Source organism: Oncorhynchus keta, chromosome 22 (genome assembly GCF_023373465.1).
Source record: "Oncorhynchus keta strain PuntledgeMale-10-30-2019 chromosome 22, Oket_V2, whole genome shotgun sequence".
Classification (NCBI taxonomy): Eukaryota; Metazoa; Chordata; class Actinopteri; order Salmoniformes; family Salmonidae; genus Oncorhynchus; species Oncorhynchus keta.
In genome coordinates, this window is record NC_068442.1 from 4,394,756 (window position 1) to 4,414,914 (window position 20,159).

Here is a 20,159-nt window from a genome sequence, read left to right on the forward strand (position 1 = left end):
TGATCAAATATTGCGCAATATTACATTTATTAACCTTCATAAAATGTTGGTTTGTGAACTTAGGGGAAAGTGCAGTTACAAATACTTATGTTCCTTTGATCTCGATAATATTAATTTCTCTCTAAAGTAACTGAATTGTTTGTCGCATAAAATTACAGCAACATATATAGCATGAAAAGGACGTTGACAAAAAGCAGAGTGATTCTGTATCTATGAAGAATAAAACAAGAGGACATAACGCTTGGAGCTGATGCCTGTCGGTGTACGGCATCTTAACATGTCCAATGTAGCCAGACTGCATTGTACTACATTTCACCATTGTTTCCCAGTGGAGTGAAATAAGACCTGAAATAAAGCAGAATTCAGTCTGGATATCTATGCTATGTTCCATTGACAGCATACTACGGTGGCCCTACAGGGCAAAGTAAGGAAAAGTAGCTTTTAAAATGTTTGCCAAGGTACAGAAGCATAGCCCCATCTCCTGATTAATTGACTTTCCTTGAACCTCTTTGAGCCTCAGATGCCTTATTAAGTATATAGGTCTAGTCAGCTTCACTACTAAGCCTTTAGGCCTGTACATGACCTCAGTGCAACGTGCAGCCGTCAACTCTACTGTATATCAAATGTCACATTCAGTGGTGTGCTTTTCTCTTGGTCATATAGTGGTCATATAACGCTTTCTATAGCAAATAGTGTAGAAATGTACAGCCTGAGAATCTTCATTTATACACACGTGATGCAAAAACTATGCAAATCAGTTTATATCAGCTTTTAATAATTACAGAGGCTTTGTAAATACATGACTATCAATTGCTAAAAGTTTCAAATATGCTCTATAGGAATATGGATTATAACACAATTATTTATGTCAATTTTAAAAATAGAGAGACTTGAAATCCTGTTACATGTATAATTATTCCCCTGGAAAAGAATAAGAAAAACAACAACTTGAAACAGAATTGATATTATATTGCTTCTTAACCATATTTCTCTTCTTTTTTGGAAAACCTAACCACAGCTCAGGGTTGATATGGCAACAACACGGATAGGAATATATCCTAACATTAAATATCTCTGCGTAATCAAAAAATACTGTGCTCTTTCTTGTTCCTGTGGTTCTTAACATAAGATCTCATCTCAACGTGTGCCCGCGTGTCAACAGTGACAACTGACAGGTGACAAGTACCCCTCTGCAGCCTATCGCACTGGAACTTTTCTGTTATGAGGTCATACTACAGTCATCGGACAGTCGTAGATTAATACCGTACACATTAAGTATGCTTTAGGAAACATCCTTTTGATTGCGGAACATCACACTTTTTAACAACTTTTTTTGTTTTACAAAGTCATCAGACAGTCATATCAAAGTCATCAGACAGCCATATCAAAGTCATCAGACAGTCATATCAAAGTCATCAGACAGTCATATCAAGACATCAGACAGTATGTCGTCCCCCCCCCATCACATCATTAGATCACACACACATCCCACCCATACACTGAATTTGTTGTGCTCTGGGATGTCAATCCAAAAGAATGTTTCGTAAATACTGATGTTAGAATTTTAGCTAGCACCCTCATTGGGGGGGGGGAGTTTACACTGCAAACTGAGTGAAAAATACCACTTCAGAAAGAGAAAAAAACAGTGGAGAGAGTAAATTACATTTAAACTCATCAACATTACGACGAGCGAATCCCTGTCCTTTTGAACTGGCGATGGTATTGAGGAGACTTTGCCTTGAGAACACGGAGGGAAATGATGCTGCACTTCAGGACATTCTTATTCTGGTGATACTGTTTTGGATTTGGCCAGTTTCAGACGTGTTGTATAAAAGAGACCTGTCAACGAAGTCCAATGGCACATGGTTTAGCAAATGTCCCGTAGCTCCCATGTGTTCCAGAACAGCAGTCACTGGGAGTAAAAATCCCCCCTAAAAGCATCACCTAATTCTATAAAGAAGCTATCATCCTGTTGAGCTCTGTGGGTATCTACAACTTTCTTCCTCATCAACAAAACACATCAAAACACCATCATAGTATTTATTCTATCTCTAATACTTCAATAATCATACAACATTTCTAGCAACTTGATTCTTAGAGGTATCTGCCTCTCTTCGATTGCCAAACAAGTTGAACTATTCCTATTCTAGGGGAAGGGGAAAAGGAAATTCCAGCTTTAGTGTTTGTTCGCCTACTTCTTCTCATCGTTGCATAAACGTGACTGATGTTCGTCTTCAGAAACATGCCTATTCTGCAGTGTTGGTTTAAATTCCTTTTAAATTCAGGAAGTAAACTGACATTCTCTTCAATGCTTCTCTATGAGAAACATTTAGAATTGGAATTTCACTTTACTTCCTGAATTGAAATGAAATGGACCCCATCCCTGCTACTCTGTTGAACTAGGGTAATCCATTCCTGAGTCTTCAATCCCAAAGCCCTAAACGTCAGTTCAGGGTATAGTAATAACCTAATGTGATAATGTGTGTATTATTCCTCTCAGAGGACATAGAAGACTGCGAAAGAAAGGATGATGGTTGGTGATAACGATTGGAAAGCCCTGACTGCCAAGCTCTGCTCTCTCTGCCATGTCATGTTCAGAAGACAACAGTAGGGAGAGCTGTTGGCACACATTTCAGCTTCCTGTGGAAGACAGTATAATGATTTAGAAACTGAATTTACATTGTCAATATGTATTGTGTTCCACTTTCCATCCGCAAGTAAAACATAACTACAAACAAATATTAAAACTCCAAAGTATGTTGAAAACATGGCAAGTTAAATCTAAGGGCAACAACTTGCTACTGTACCTATTTTGAAATCCATCTGATGTGATCTCCCTTTCAGGAGTAGAAATGTGCAATATGTCGTAAAAAAACATTTGAACCATTTTCCGTGTTTTTATGGGTATTATAACGAGTCCACTTGTGGCGTATAATTTATTTGACTGAGACGGGCGCCGACATAAAGACAGCATCAATCTCAGATAAAGCATCCGAGAGAGCGAAACAGCGCCCCCTCTGTCTCAGTAGGTGCAGCCCACATATGTGACTGTGTCTGGAATTAAAGAGCATGGCATGTCATTCTCTTTTTTTGTTGCAAGATCTCATCAGATACATCGGCTACATAGAGTAAGACAGAGGAGCGCTGTCTCGCTCACTCGGATGCTTTTTTGGACGAATGCACGAAGGTAACCTATCTCTTGAAGTGATTTGCTGGACAATCGGATGAAAACATCATGACTGGTTGTGGTCATGCCACATTAAAAGGTCATACATTTTTACAGCTAAATGTCTTTACTATAAAAGCCCACACGAGCACCGCTAAAGTGGTCATTTGGACTGCTCATTCATTTAAAACATGCACTACTCCCCTTTCGTCCTTGACCTTTCCTAAATAAGTCTATAAAACACACTGTTGTTGTTAGAACCAGTTTTATCATGTCCCCCCCAATTGCCTACTGCCCTGCCGACAGTAGGGCCTGATCCCCTTCTCCTGATAGTCCCATGCCCAGTTGATAACCACCCCGATAACGGTCTCGAATCTGAACCTAAACTATACTGAAACTAATTTCACACATACCACAGACTCAATAAACGAAGTAAAGCACGATGTGGGGAATGGGTGAGTTGATGAGCGAGGGGAAGCGAACAATACATAATTATACAATCCCCAATTGTGAATGAAGAACAGTGCGGAACATTCTATTGTATTGATCTATTCCAATTATAACCTCAAAATAGTATGTACCCTATATCAGTTCACCGAAACCAAGCAGTCTTTTCAGTCCTATTCTGGCCTACTTGGAGTAAACAGCGAGAGCGTGCGTCATTTAAAATGGCAAGCGTTGCTACAAAATCTGAATGGAAAACGATTCAGATGGCGGGGAAGAAATGAATCACGATGAAATCTCTGATGATTATTCTTCTGATTCTGAGCCTCAGGCTGAATCTACACCTCCGAGGCGTAAAGGCCAAAAAAAAAAAAAAAAAACAGAATGGTGCACACTGAACAGGTGCCTGCGCCACCAACAAGTGAAACGGTGAGACAGGGGAGAGGAAGGGATGGCACCGCTTGGAAAAGAACAAGCCGGTGACAATGCTACAGGCCAAATAGCAGCACAAAATGTCGTCACTGAAAGAGCAGGCCTCAAGCGCTGTCGTTGTTTATATGAGATGGACATTCTCCAACTGACAATTGACCATTTCTTACGGCTGTCACCGACACTTACTGTATATCCATTGTAAAGTGCCATTATTGCTTTGCGATGATTTTCACTGTTTATCAAGCACACTTGGCGCTTATATGGTTAGGCTACTGATGTTTTCATCGTTTGACTGCACACCGCGCGTCTTGGTGGTTGGGGTGTGTTTTATTTTGTTGTCATAAAAATAAGCTGTTACCGCGTTCCCACACCTCTGCTTTCTGTTTCATAGTTGTAACAAAGGCACTCCACGAATACAATTTATTGTTTTTCTGTCGTTGTGTTTTTCAGCCTTTTACATACTGTATCCCACGGTAACATAAACTAATGAAAATGTGTTTTTTGAAATATATTTGTTGTATTCTAATGTTACTTAAGACCTCCATAAACACAAGCCAAATTATTATTTTGTCGATAGCATATATTAAATGTATTAATTACACTGTTAGAATGTTGCAGTCAGACTGACTGCTCAATTAGCTTGAGGGGGGTGGGGTGGGGGTGGGGGGTGTACCTTGAGGCCAAGCACTTACACACATAGGAGGTCCCGTAAAAAAAAATGTGCCCGGCCAACTGATTGGTTCTTCCACCCTTTTTTCCTGAAGAGATCAGTCTTCACATTCTTTCTAACAGAGATACAATAGAAAATGAAACCCCTGCAGAGCTGACTCTGGTTTTGCATTCAAATGAGGTTGATTTCAAAAGTCCTTAAGTCTCGTAGTGATTAGGCTGCCGTTCTGTTTGATAGTGTAGTGTATTTCACATCGCAGCCAGGTCCCTGTGTGTCTGCTTCCTTACTTTCTACTGACAGAGCGGCTGTGTCTCACCTGGGATCGCTCTATCCCACCCTGGGGGACTTTTGTGCTTATTCAGGAAACTGCAGTGCTGTTTCAAGTTGCAGTTTCTTCAGGATACATGAGGATATTCCTAAGTTTCAACAAAACAAGCATCGTCATAAGAATTATACAGTAAGTATAGTTTAAAATAAGTAAACGTAAATAAAACTATTATGTGAAGTTGTTGTGTTGGAGACAGAGACCTCTATCCTCTCTTCTCATCTGTCCATCAGCAGTTTCAAAGCTCTCTCTATGTTCATCCGATGGCCGACTCTGGTCACCCCGAGATCTATGAGGTCGTCCTTCTGCAGGCTGGGCAGATGGGAGCCCTCGATGTCGTTGTCCATGAAGGTGTCTCTGTGCTCTGCCAGGTTTAGGCTCTCCAACCAGTCGGCCACATCGTGCTTGCTCCACATCAGAACCGGCTTGGTGGCAAAAGGCTTGTTGGAGACTGCCTGCATGAGGGTGAGAGGGGAGGGTGAGCGGCTGCTCCCCGTGCCCAGGCTGAGAGGAGGGGTGGGCAGGCCGAACACATCCGAGAGGGTGGGGGAGGTTGCGGGGAGGGAGGAGGCACAGCCGAGGCCTGAGTCTGGAGGAGAGAGGATGGGGCTGGGGGCTCGGTGGTGGGGGAGACTCTCGGTCTCTCGTTTTGGAGATGGGGCCGGCACGCTCGGGCCGAGCTGGGCAGCAAAAGTGACTGTGGTATTCCGCTGTGTACCTGAGGCAAGGGACCCACCGTCTGGACCCCTACAGAAAGTACAGAACGCACCAGTTTAGAGGACAAGAGAGGGTGTTGTTTATCAGAAAATATTGAACTTAAACATTAGTAAGAGACGCTAAGTCAGCCTGACAAACAAACTGAAATATTCCACAACCACACCTGGATGCAAACAAACACAGTACATAACCCCTGTAGTATAGACATTCATCCACTAATCCTGCCCCCTCCCTCACGGACTGCTCTGACGGGGCCAGTAAGAGACGGACGCTTTGATGTCTCTCCTCCTGCGAGGGGACGGGAAGAAGTAGTCTACCTGACCTGACAGACCTACTGGAGAATAAAACAGTCTTTCCCTATACTACCCCAACTCCTGCAAAACTGCAGACTGGGAGTAGGCTACAGTGTGTGTTTGTTTGTGTCAGAGGAGAGGGAAGTAAAAGAAGTTAAGAATAAAAACAAAAGAGATACTGCATTCACTCCTTTGTAAGTAGGAAGTGGGGAATTCATTCCAAATACCAAATGAACGAACTGTGTTTTTCTTCTCATATAAAGTGACAGCCATTATTTTGAAAGCGTCAGAAGATCTCTATGCTATTCATCTATTCACACTATGAATCCGGTTGAATCAGGTTAACCTAATGTCTCACTCAGATCACACGGCAGGGATGTGCTCTGCTCTGCAGCATAGTCAGCTTGTAGCCACCACAAGCAGAACTTTGCTGGTATAGCCATGCATTTTAGGGTTAGCCTCGTCTGGTTTGCTCTGTAAATAACGGCAGCTTTCCATAATAAGTGCTGCTATCACAGGGGACTGCTGTGGTGAGGAACGCGCGGTGTCTAAGAAATGCCACGCAGGTTTAGGTAGGTAGCCTACTGTACAAAACAGATATATGCAATTTACACAAACGGACAAACGGCAACTATTCACACACCAAATAAACAAACGTACAGAGAAACCTGTGTAGCCGACAAAGCTGGTGACATAAATACACACGCAGAAATATGTTTCCACACTGGCAAAAACCGACCACACAATTACAGGCTACAATCGTACATCGCACACACACAACACCGCATAGCCTACATCTGTTGGAGCCTCAATGTATACACACTTCTAGTCTACAACGCCATTCTACTTTAGTAATCTGACGTGACTGGTAGAGGAATGAAGAGGAGGGTTAACTGAAGAGAGCCCCGGCTGCTCATAGATATCTCACATACTCTGGGTTTGTTGAAATGATAGATGATAAAGAGACAGGTTACACACACCATCCACCCCGGGTTTAAAGAGACTCTGGGTGGGTCTCAAATTGAACACTACTCCGTATTTCCCTACAGGCCCTGATCAAAAGTAGCACACTAAATAGGGAATATGGTGCCATTTGGGACGTAGCCTCTGTGCTATTTTGAACCGTGCTGCTTGTGACACACACAGTGACACATGGCACACCCCTTCCTTCGAAGCGCTGTGGCAGGTTTGGTCTCTATGATAATCAGACCGACATGACGTTGTTGCTCATCTACTCCTCAAGGCTGCTGCTCTCATTATTAGGTTGCTAGGCAACTCTTTTTGCTCTCCAGTAGAACACACACACACGCACGCACAAAAACGCGGACGCACACACAAGCATGCTTAGACACACACACATGCACGGCATGCACACACACAGCAAAAACAAAGATTACCTTGATCCAAAAACGGTCCTACATCCTGAGGAAGAAGAGTCTATCCCATCCCCTGGCTTTGGTGTCTTGTCCTTGTTCTGCATGTCATAGGGGTTAGAGCCTGGCGGGTCTCCCCACAGCTTTGAGGTCCTTTGCGTTGGTGTTCTGGGGGGCTCTGAGTGGACGCATGCCCCGGGGGGAGGTGGCGGGACAGAGGAGGGCGTTCCGAAAGTTCTCAGGTTCTCTTCTCTATCCATCAAGGAGGGGTCCTTGTAAAGTGCATTACTCTTGTTGGCGGCAGGTTGCCTGTTTTTTGGCTTTGAGGTCCGGTCCACCAAAAAGGCCTGTCCGTCTGCATAGACTGTGCAAGTGTTGTCCAGCATCTCGCCACCGTCTGACGACAGCGTAGAGATACTGGACACAGTGGATACAGTGCTCGTAGTCTCCATCTGAGGGTCTCCACTACTGCGGCTGTCGGGCTCCACATCGATCCCAGAGTCACTGATAGGCTCGTAGCTCTCTAGGACGTTGGGGGTGAAGCTGGGGGGCATACAGTTAGTGAGCACTGCAGGCCGTTTGATCATCGTCTGGTCAGGGTGGCTTGGGGTGTTACCGTGATGGGGGTAGAAGGGAGCTAGAGACGATGAGGCTCTGCCAGCGTTTCGATGCTGTTTGAGCAGTTCAGCGATCGCCCCCTTCTGGTCCTCTGGGATGTCGAAGCTGTTGGCGAACTCCAGCGGCGGTGGCAGTGGGTCAGCGAAGAAGTCATCGTCGATGTCAACAGAGGGAACGCAGGGCGGAGGGGGGATGCCGAAGGGGAGTTTGACCGGCTCATCTACTGAGGTGACGGTGATCATGGTCTTACTACCTCTGGGACCAGGGCCCATAGAGTGGGAGTTATGGGGGTTAGGGGAGGACATTTTGGAGTGGTTAGGCTGGTTGGGATCCCGGAGCTCGCTGGGGGTGCTGTCCGGACTCACTGCCCCGTCCCTGTCCCCCTCAGACAGGCTGTTCTCCTCAGACCTGGCTCCGTCAGTGGTGTGAACCATTAGCAGACCAGCAGACTTCTGCTGAGACGTGTCCACGTTGTCTATCAACATGTTCTTCTTCTCCTCTTCTCTCTCAGGCCGGGATAGACTCTTGTCCTGGTCTTTAGCCAGCGGGTGGTCGTATTTGGACTCTGTCTCGTACTTGGCCTCGGTCATCTGCCTGCGAAGCCCTGCCCTGCCTGGTCGACCCATGGTGGCCGTCGCGGAGAAACTCGCATCCATGCCAGTCCTTAGCTTAGTGTCGATGAACAGAGGCTTGTTCAGGTCAGGTTTGGGTAGCTCAGTCTTCAGTGGGAGAGGCTGGGACTGCTCTCTCATGGCCCGGTCCCGTGCAGCTAGAGCCAGTGCAAGAGGGGAGTTAGGGTCCAGAGGCTTCCCAGTTACTGGGTGGACATAGTGTCCGCTGCTGGAGGTGTAGGTCTTGTTTGGCAGACTGACTGGGCTGTGGTGACCAGTGCGGGTGTGGAGTGGCTCCCTCACCATGTTGGGCTCTGAGGTATTGAAGTTTGTCACATTGCCTCCTCCTTTGGGGATGTTGAGGAGAGAGGCAGGTGGGGCCATGATGCGGCGCAGGCGTTCATCACTACTGAACATCCCCTCGTCGATGGACTTGGAGTGGCGGAGGCGAGGGGTTGGGGCGGGAGGCGAGTCTTCATCACCCTGGTCGGTGAACCTGTAGGATGGGGAGTTCTGGTGAGACTCCACCATCCTCCTCTCGCGCTCTCGAACGGCGCCCGCCATGGCCGTGGCAAAGGGGCTGCTGGGGTTGTGTCCGTCGTCGGGCCGGAGCTGGTCGTGGGCACCAGTTTCTATCTCCATGCTGCTGCCCTGGCTGCTCTTACCACTGCTGGATGTAGACGGCTCCTTGATAATGATGGTTGGGATTTTGATGGTGCAGATCTTTTCAGGGCTGTCCTCGATCTTGTCCTGCTTCACCAGCATGCCCTTCCTCCTCTGGGGCTTGTTGGGGGCAAACAGCCCCAGGTTGCCCATCTTCCCCAGGTCTGAGTAGGGGTTCTCAGGGATCTGGGCCCTGCGGTTCAGGAAGCTCTGCTGGGCTGTGAGGCCCTGGCCTGGGCTGTGGCTTCCCTGTTGGTGGTGGTGGTCCTCAGACTGGTACTGTTCCGACTGGGGCTCTCTGTAGTACATACCCCCCTGCTCCCTCCACCCATCGCTGCCGCCTGCGGTGAGGTCCCCTCGCTCTGGGGCGGTGCCTTTAGGAGCAGAGTGTCTGATAATGCCGTAGCCTCTGCCCTGGGGGTTGGGGACGTTGTTGTAAGGGGGAGATGGAGGGGAGACGGCGGGTGGGGGTGGGATGTCTTCTGATGTGTCCGGCATGGAGAGGCTCCTGGTGAATTTCAACATGGGAGGGGTCAGAAACTGAGGGGTCTCCTCTTCTGTTATTCCTAAAAAAAAAGAAAAATACATGATTAATTACAATACATCGATGGCAATTATACAATTGAAACCATCAAGGGTGTGTGTGCAAAAAGGTAATTTCCTCATTATTTTGCTCTGTCGATTACAGGGATTCACCCACAGATGTGTGCATGTGTGTGTGTGTGTGTGTGTGTGAGTGTGTCCACACATTGGTTCTACATGTGTGTACCATACAGTATGTACTGTATGCAGGTTCAATATTTAGCCTTGACAGAAACATGTTGATATGTAGTTACCAGATGTTCCTATGGACTTCTGTCGTCTCATGGTCCCCTGTCTGTTTGGCACCCCCAGGTAGGGTCCTCGACCTCTGGGACTGCCTGGATCTCTGGGTTGGGTCTGGGTCTGGGTCTGCATCAACATATCCTGGCTCTCACACATGGACTGCAACACAGAGAGAAGACACTGGGTGCCTGGACTGATCTGTACTACATAGTATTAGAGGTATTTTTGAGGTACATTAAATCAACAATATCCAACTGTGTTTGTTAGTCCTCAACGTTGCAGATAAACTTGTGAAGGAAATTAAGGACAACAAAGAACAAGAAGCTGTTTAACCTTCATATACTCTTCTGAGACCAAGCAAATCAGGGAATGCAATTCCCATCAGGGCCATGTACAGCGTCTAACAAAGGAAGCCAATCATGCATTTATATTACCAGCCAGAATAGAGCAGTAACTTTCAATAGGCAATGGGTGCAGCCGCCAGAATTCTCTGAGCACTAACTTTAAAAAAAAAAATCCAGAATCCCCAGTTTTTCAAAAAATGGCTATTGATTCCCAGTTGGATTTTCAGTCCCAGCTGATTTTGGGAAAACCTGGGAAGTTTGGGAAATGTTCCAGTGTTTTTCAACCCTACTCAGCGTAGACCTTTCTGGTCTCACTCCTGTGCCACGCAGCCAACAAAATGTACACTGACGGTAGGGTTTATACCTACATTCATCTCGGGGCTCATGGCGAAGCACCTGCTGTTGGGCCGTGACTTGACTGTGTTAGCGACCCTTACGTCAGCATTGGAGTTCTCATACATAGGCTTCTGAGGAGGCATGTTCTCGTCCACTTTATCTGGAACACAAAGTAACACACACCTCTACTGTCAGTACAGGACACTGTAGCCTACATCTGTCTCTAAGCTAAAACGAGCATTGATCTCAGGCAATGGCAATCCAGGCCCGTAAGTAAGAACTGATATCAAACCGAGCAGAAAGGAAAAGAAAGAGAACAGAAATAGTCACACTGACATTGGTCAAAGTCAAAGCCGTGCAAGCTTCCCTTGCTAGCTCTACCTCCATCAGGCTTTTCCTTTTGTTTCTATGGTTTAGCTATCCTGGGTGCCAGTCTATTTCTGCTCTCTTTCCAACTCCTTCCCGTGTCCCAAACGGCACCCTACTTACTACACATAGTGCACTACTTCTGACCAGGGCCCATTGGTCTCGGGTCAAAAGTAGCGCAATATGTAGGGAACAGGGGTGCCATTTAGGACACAGCCCTTAAATAATATAATAATATATGCCATTTAGCAGACGCTTTTATCCAAAGCGACTTACAGTCATGTGTGCATACATTCTACGTATGGGTGGTCCCAGGAATCGAACCCACTACCCTGGCGTTACAAGCGCCATGCTCTACCAACTGAGCTACAGAAGGACAAGTGACAAGTGACAAGAAGTCGGTAAGATAGCACAAACAGATCTGGGAATATGTTTATGGTTCAGCAGCCACAGTACAACCAACATGCTAGTTTTTGTTTTGTTTTGTAGCTTTGTAGCTCCCATGCATGGGACAATTACTTAGAGTGACTGAGAAAACAATCCTCTTCTTTAGACTCTCATTATCGGAAGACTGATCATCTACAACAGGAATACAGTGGAAGAAAAGGCATTCAGATACGGACATGCATCCTTATTCTATAGCTAGTGATGAGTACATTCACACACACTTGTCCCTCAAGTCACTGCTGTCAAAACCTGTCAACGGAGGAGAGAGAAAGCTGTAGGCTACATACATCCCCCAAGAGCAGACGTCCCCACGCTGTAGTGTTTTTGCGGACATAGTATTTACTGTAGTGTTTTTGCGGACATAGTATTTACTGTAGTGTTTTTGCGGACATAGTATTTACTGTAGTGTTTTTGCGGACATAGTATTTACTGTAGTTTTTGCAGACATAATATTTACTGTAGTGTTTTTGCAGACATAGTATTTACTGTAGTGTTTTTGCAGATATAGTATTTACTGTAGTGTTTTTGCAGACATTACAGAAGTATTTACTATAGCGTTATTGTTTTATTCGCTTTGACATAGAAGTGGAGTTCTTTCTCCTTGAAGAAACCTAGTGGAGAAATACTGAAAGAGCAAATCATGTATCATAACCTCTAGGCAGGTAGGACTGAGGTCTGAACCAATAGTTCAGAGCTTTTGCTCTTTTCTATTTCCCTGAAAGGGAACACAATATATATATATTTTGTTGTTGCTATTTTACTAGGCAAGTCAATTAAGAACAAATTCTTATTTACAATGACAGCCTAGGAACAGTGGGTTAACTGCCTTGTTCAGGGGCAGAAAGACAGATTCTTTTACCTTGTCAGCTCTGGGATTCCTTTTGGTTACTGGCCCTAACAAATTGGGATAAGGGGGAAGGGAATGGGCAGAGTATAGGCAATTAAATACTTTAGTATTTACTATAGTAAAAAAAGCTGTTGTGTTTTTGCGGACATTACTGTAGTATTAAATACAGTCGTGTTTTTGCAGATAACATTGTAGTATTTACTATAGTATTTCACAGCATACTACACAATTCTATAGCAATAACTAAACATGATCAAAGGATTCTCAGTGTGTAGTATAGTATTCCATGGTACACTACAGTTTACTACATAATTCTATAGCAAGTACTGTAATATTCTGTAGTAAACTGTAGTTTTTTTAAATGTCAGTTTAGCTGGATTTTTGATGTTTGTTGTCTTTTTTTGCATTGACAGATACTGTACAGTAGAATCAGTGTATCGTAAATAATAAGCATGGTTGTTATTCTCGTTAAGCCTCCCTTAACTTCCCCTACACTTTTAGAAAAAAAAAGGTGCTACTGGTTCTACCTGGAACCAAAAAGCCCACAGACACCTTGGAACCCTTTTTTCTAAGAGTGTACATCTTAAGTATACATCTTGCTCTCCCTCTGTCTGCATACTAAGCTTGAACACATGCCCATGTGTGTGCTGTAGGATTAAGATGGAGAAGATTCCAAGGCTGACCCTCTCCTCTCCACCAACCCACCCACCAATCACGAACCCACCCCCTCTTCCTAAAGCCATATCTGCCTCTCAATTCAATTCAAGGGGCTTTATTGGCATGAGAAACACATGTTAACATTGTCAAAGCAAGTGAAGTAGATCATATGCAAAAGTGAAATAAACAATTAAAATTAACAGTAAACATTACACTCACAGAAGTTCCAAAAGAATAAAGACATTACAAATGTCATATTATAAATATATATAATGTTGTAACAATGTGCAAATGGTTAAAGTACAAAAGGGAAAATAAATATGGGTTGTATTTACAATGGCGTTTGTTCTTCGCTGGTTGCCCTTTTCTTGTGGCAACAGGTCACAAATATTGCTGCTGTGATGGCACACTGTGGTATTTCACCCAGTAGATATGGGAGTTTATCAAAATCGGGGTTGTTTTCGAATTCTTTGTGGATCTGTGTAATCTGAGGGAAATATGTGTCTTTAATATGGTCATACATTTGGCAGGAGGTTAGGAAGTGCAGCTCAGTTTCCACCTCATTTTGTGGGCAGTGTGCATAGCCTGTCTTCTCTTGAGAGCCAGGTCTGCCTACGGCAACCTTTCTCAATGACAAGGCTATCCTCACTGAGTCTGTACATAGTCAAAGCTTTCCTTAAATTTAGGTCAGTCACAGTGGTCAGGTATTCTGCCACTGTGTACTCTCTGTTTAGGCCCAAATAACATTCTACTGTGTACTCTCTGTTTAGGCCCAAATAGCATTCTAGTTTGCTCTGTTTTGTTGTTAATTCATTCCAATGTGTCAAGTAATTATCTTTTTGTTTTCTCATGATTTGTTTGGGTCTAATTGTGTTGCTGTCCTGGGGCTCTGTGGGGTCTGTTTGTGTTTGTGAACAGAACCACAGGACCAGCTTGCTAAGGGGGACTCTTCTCCAGGTTCATATCTCTGTATGTGATGACTTTGTTATGTTTTTTGCAGAATTCTGCATGTAGAGTCTCAATTTGGTATTTGTCCCATTTTGTGAATTCTTGGTTGGTGAGGGGACCCCAGACCTCACAACCATAAAGGGCAATGGGTTCTATAACTGATTCAAGTGTTTTTAGCCAGTTCCTAATTTGTATGTCGAATTTTATGTTCCTTTTGATGGCATAGAAGGCCCTTCTTGCCTTGTCTCTCAGATCGTTCACAGCTTTGTGGAAGTTACCTGTGGTGCTGATGTTTAGGCCAATCAGCAACCTCTCTCTCTCTCTCTCTCACTCGCTCTGTCACATCCTCTGGCTACAGTAACGCTGCAGTATTTATGACAGTAAGGAACACTGGTGGATTGATGAAGCCACTCATTCTAGGACACCTCAGTGTCTGGTGTCACCACACATTCTAGAAGCATTCCTGCAAATCTCCAGTGTTGTGGTTTAAAGCAGTGAACACAGAACGAGGCCAATACAGCTGAAGAACGTGTCTAAGAGTAGGAAGCTGCAGGACTGTAGAGACTATTCTTTTGCAGGTACTATGCTGTGCTGCTACAGTATATTGGACGACACACTATACTGTATGCAGCATTATTTCCATGGCAACACCTTGTTTCCGTATGAGTCAAAGCCTATCGGTAGTGGGCTCATTGTATAATAGTGTTGTGCCCTTAAAGTTAAGTCACAGTGTATTCTGAGAAGGTAGCTGGCTGCTCTTTGAAATGTGCAGCTGACTGTTGTGCATTACCTAGGCCCCTAGTTCTTATTCCATAAAGGTGTTTCAAATCCTTTTATCGTTACAGAGAACAGTGCAACTATTTCGGAAGGATAAGAATCCGTGGTGAGCTGAGCTCGGCATCCCAAATGGAACCCTATTCCTTTTGTAATGCACTACTTGTGACCAGGTCCCACGTCAAAAGTAGTGCACTGTAGAGGGAATAGGGTGCCATTTGGGATGCATGTGAGATCTCGGCTGTCGTTTTTTTCCCTGACCTTGCATAACTGTGTTTAAAAGAGGGGCAGAGCAATGAATAATTCATGGAAATAGCATTGCACTCTCACACCGAACTGAAGTACGTATGATGTGAACACTGTGAAAAGCTAAGGACATATCAAGTGTTGTGATGTGCTAACAAGTCTTTAAAAAGCTTCTAGTTCAGAAGGGCACTTTCTTATGTTCTTAATGTGCTTGCACGCCCGTTTACAACCCTGAGACGGCGAACATTAGTTGACCTTCATACCTGCCCGCTTACAGTTTTAGTAGAAACATGCACAAATTGCGTTGATAAAGAAATAAGGGATCTAGAGAAAAAGTGAAAAGTGCATCAAGCATTTTGTACTTTCCACGGGCGTACAGATAACATGTAAATGTATGAAGCATGCCGATCACACTTACCACCGGTCACTTTTTTCCTCAAAGTGGCTTAGAAAAAACGAGAATATACAAACGTATGTAACAAATGATGATCAAAAAGAAATCAACAAAAAGTATCTCTCAACAAGAACACAGGCTATTATGCAAAAAAAGAGTGGAATATTGACGTTTAAAGCAGCGTAATATAAAGACCACTACTCATCACTACTTTGCCAAATGTAAGCCATGGGGATGGTCAAAAGTATATGGACACCTGCTCGTCGAACATCTCATTCCAAAATCAAAGGGCATTAATATAGAGTCGGCCCCCCCCTTTGCTGCTATAATAGCCTCCGCTCTTCTGAGAAGGCTTTCCACTAGATGTTGGAACATTGCTGTGGGGACTTGCTTCCATTCAGACACAATACCATTAGTGAGGTCGGGGACTGATATTTGCCGATTAGGCCTGGCTTGCAGTCGGCGTTCCAATTCATCCCAAAGGGGTTTGATGGGGTTGAGGTCAGGGCTCTGTGCAGGCTAGTGAAGTTCTTCCACATGATCTCAACAAACCATTTCTGTATGGACCTCGCTTTGTGCATGGGGACATTGTCATGCTGAAACAGGGAAGGGCCTTCACCTTTGCCACAAAGTTGGAAGCACAGAATCGTCTAGAATGTCATTGTATTCCCTTCACTGGAACTAAAGGGCCTAGCCCGAACCATGAAAAACAGCCCCAGACCATTATTCCTCTACCAAACTTTAAAGTTGGCACTACAGTATGCATTGGGGCAGGCAGCGTTCTCCTGGCATCTGCCAAACCCAGATTTGTCTGTCGGAATGCATCCTAGGTTGAAACATTCAGTACCCCTTGGCCATGGGAAACCCATTTCATGAAGCTCCCGAACAGTTCTTGTGCTGACGTTCCAGAAACACAGTAGTGAATGTTTCAACAGAGGAGAGGTGATTTTTACGCGCTACTCACTTCTGCACTCGGCAGTCCCGTTCTGTGAGCTTGTGTGGCTTACCACTTTGCGGCTGAGCCGTTGTTGCTCCTAGACGTTTCCACTTCACAATAACAACCCTTATAGTTGACTAGGGCAGCTCTAGAGCAGGGCAGAAATTTGACAAAGAGACTTGTTGGACTGAGCTCTTCAGTAAGGCCATTCAACTGCCAATGTTTGTCTATGGAGATTGCATGGCCGTGTGTTCGATTGTATACACCTGTCAGCCACAGGCGTGCATGACATAGCAGCAGCCACAATTTTTGAAGGGCTGTCCACATACCTTTGTATATATAGTGCATTTTCGTAAAGCAATTGTATACATGTTTAAAAGCTTCTAAACATGACACCTGACAAATAGACATAGAATGATCAACCCTTTCATGCCATTTGTACGACCGGCCCTTCAAAAAACACCTACTGCAGAACAGTTATAAGCGACAGATGAGTCAGCAATAAGGTGAAAGCTTTTTCAAATGGTGAAGTTAAATCAAAGCTATTTACATACTTTATACGGCTCCGAGTTAAAACAATCAAACAATAAATGAAATGATTAAGTAAATGAATAATCCAAAGTTCATTAGGTTAGATGTATGATGACATAGAATGGAATTATGCAATTTTTATGATCATTCAAAGTAGTCAAAATGATCAGTCACGCTGCCTAATGAGCTCTTTATCACATTAGATGATTCCGCACTGTCGTTAAAATGTTTTCTCTTCAGATCAAATGGTACAGAGCAGAACACCTTAGAACACAATTATGCAAAGTGCATAATTGCCTATGCCCCCTCAAAGTCGAGTAAATATAGTACTATATTAAATGGAGGAAATTAACATTTAAAAATGAGAGAACAAAACTATTTTAAGACAGTTGCGAGCAGCTGTGACCAAACAGTAGCTACTGTATGCTGCGTACCTTTGTCCACTGTAGTCACAGGTATTGACAAACAAATCAGGAGGACATAATTACTTTAAATTTTTATCTTCCAGAGAATAACATCACTAAACAAACACAGAGAACAAACTAAGAGGATACAAAATGCATTTGACCTCTTGGAATTACAATCTCCCATGCACGGATGGTTTCTTACCAAGCTCCTCCAGCTCTGATGTCATGGATTTGGAGCGCATGGCCATGGACAGGGCAGTGGAGGGAGCCCTACGCGGAGGTGTGGGCACTGCAACAACACAGAAAAGCAGGGGTGTATTCAGGGTCGTGTTCTGAACGTTGCAGATAAAGATAGAATGAATAGAGCTGACACTATTCCCTATTCCATCTGACAAGAAAATCATTTCTGCTTTATGCCATAAGCCTATATTTCTACGTGAGCGTTCTGTAACGTTACATCATCCTGAACAAGCCCCAGATGAGAGAACGACAGTATACAGCTAGGCGTGTTAAAAGGTTCCTTTCCAAAATGCTTGTATGTGCTTCAGCAACGCTGAGTTGTTAATGTGACAACTTCACAAGTCTCGTAGGGTGACCCCAAGCAAGCAACCAAGTTCAGCAATCATCTAACAATATACCTTACAAATGCCCTTCAAAATATGCCCCTGACAGTTGATGTACATCAGCTTTGAAATGTTTTTACCTGTGCTGCAGTACAGGCAATTCTTTTGAATGCCCCCAACTGTAAAACCTCCGTCTTAACTTCAAGGCTGAAAATCAGCACAGTCATCAGGAAAAACTGCAATGTGGTCAATGCTCTTCTAGCTCGTCAGCTTCTAGCTTCCCGATGCACTACAGTACAGTACAGTACGAGGACGAGCCAAGACGGTTTAGAACAGACCTGGGTTCAAAAACTATTTCACATTTTTCAAATACTTTGAACGTTTGCTCTAGTCTGCCCAGAATGCGGGGTTCGCAGTTTCGGGCCTATCTATTGGTCAAGCACATATGAAGTATTTGTAATAATTTCAAATAGTATTAAACCCAGTTCTGGTTTGGAAGGGTGAGCTGGGAGCCTGACTGTGGCCTCACCCCAACTAATCAGACATTGATCCTGCTGGCAGGGTGTTGTAGGGCAGAGCAGCAAGGTGGGAGAAAGAGAGCGAGAGAGCGAGAGAGAGGTAGAGAGAGGATAAAAGGCTTACCTTTCTTCCTAGCCGTGTCATCAGGGTCCAGATTCCTGCTAACCGTCACCACTTTGATGATGAGCCGGTTTCCCCCGTGTCGGATCGTATTGACCACCTGTTTGTGGCCCACCTTCACCACATTTTCCTGGTTCACCTGCAATACAGAAGACAAGACACCTAGGGTACAGTCTACTTCGCTACATCACGCAATGACTGGGCAGAAACATAGCATCACAACCCTAAAATGCAGGTGAAACAACACGTATTCCCACGGCTGTTACATCTTTTAACAACAACTCACTATCAAGCTGATCTAATCTTCGCAAAGTCAACATCCCTTCATCACTCAATGACTGGACAGAAATATAAAATCACAACCTGAACTAAAGCCTCTTAGCCATTACGGTGTTTTGACATTGAGTGGTTCTGGACCAGTTCCAACAGACATTTCTGTGTACAGCACTCTGTGAACGACACAATGTCCATTCCTGTGCACTCTGTGAAAGGTCTGGTTGTCCATTCCTGTGCACTCTGTGAAAGGTCTGGTTGTCCCGCTTCTGATGCCGTCTCCGACTCACCTATGAGATCCACTATTTGAAACCTGACACCAAATTTGCACGGCGAGAAACACGTCACATTTCCTGGCCTATCTAGACAAAGGATATTTTTGCTCGGGATGTGGAGCACGCGGCTCCGACTGCGATTACAAGTGAAACGGAAGAGTCTAGCGATTTGAGCAAAAAGCAGTCTCATTTCGCTGTGATGTTCTCAGATGGATTTTAGAGCTTTCAGCATGAAAAAAATATGAATTTCATTTAGTAGAATTGAAAAAAAGACTTTCTCTTTTGTTCACAGAAGGACCAAAACCACTGTGCGATTAGAGCAGAAGTTGTAATGAGTCTACAGCCACTTGAATGGTGTCTCTGCATCCCTCAAGAGGACGTTTTGGAGAAAACTCTCTGTAGTCAGTTACGTGACGCCAATATTGTACTGTCATAAAGCATGATCGTATTTATTAGAAGGTTGTAAGACAGGTGGAATCCGATGGTAGATCATTTATCATTTCAATGTTACTATATCTAGAAGGCACTGCAGTCATTTCGTGTCACACCACTTTTGTTGAAGAGGAAAAACATCATATGTTGTACTACGTATTTGACCTTGTGTCCTCAAAAGTGAGTACACCTAAGCAATGTATAACTATTTGTCATCAGAAAGGTGAGTTCCAGAACTTTCTAAAAGTATGCAGCATTACTAGATATTGTTTATGGGCAAGTCATGAAAAAATAATTACCTTGGGGCATGTTCATTTAGGTGGCGATCTACATTGTCCCTTAACGTTCAATAAAGTATGCTATAACAGCTCCTTAACCACACGGATACAACTCTCCAACAAGTTGATCTGAACTTGGCAAAGTTATGAAATCAGCATCTCGTCGTGACTCAATGACTGGCCTGATATACTGTATAAAACCACAACCCTTAAAATAGAAATGCAACAACCCAGAAAAACATGGCAAAGTACTGAGGTCTGACTGACATTCAAGGTGATTAGATATCTTCAGCTCTATTAGCCGTGACATTTCTTGTTGTATGGTGTA

General features: G+C 44.2%; 1 protein-coding gene across 1 annotated transcript in view; it reads right to left on the reverse strand.

Moving 5' to 3' along the window:
• shank2b (SH3 and multiple ankyrin repeat domains 2b) overlaps positions 1-20,159 on the reverse strand; it is a 180,528-nt gene continuing 160,369 nt past the window's right edge. Inside the window, exons 19-27 of the mRNA XM_052474714.1 lie at positions 18,577-18,712; positions 17,574-17,660; positions 15,521-15,547; positions 10,850-10,977; positions 10,149-10,296; positions 7,445-9,878; positions 5,241-5,784; positions 5,029-5,128; positions 1-2,640 (exon numbers count right to left, since the gene is read on the reverse strand). Coding sequence (XP_052330674.1) covers positions 5,256-5,784; positions 7,445-9,878; positions 10,149-10,296; positions 10,850-10,977; positions 15,521-15,547; positions 17,574-17,660; positions 18,577-18,712 — 3,489 coding nt within the window. The 3' untranslated portion in view covers positions 1-2,640; positions 5,029-5,128; positions 5,241-5,255. The remainder of the gene's footprint in view (positions 2,641-5,028; positions 5,129-5,240; positions 5,785-7,444; positions 9,879-10,148; positions 10,297-10,849; positions 10,978-15,520; positions 15,548-17,573; positions 17,661-18,576; positions 18,713-20,159) is intronic.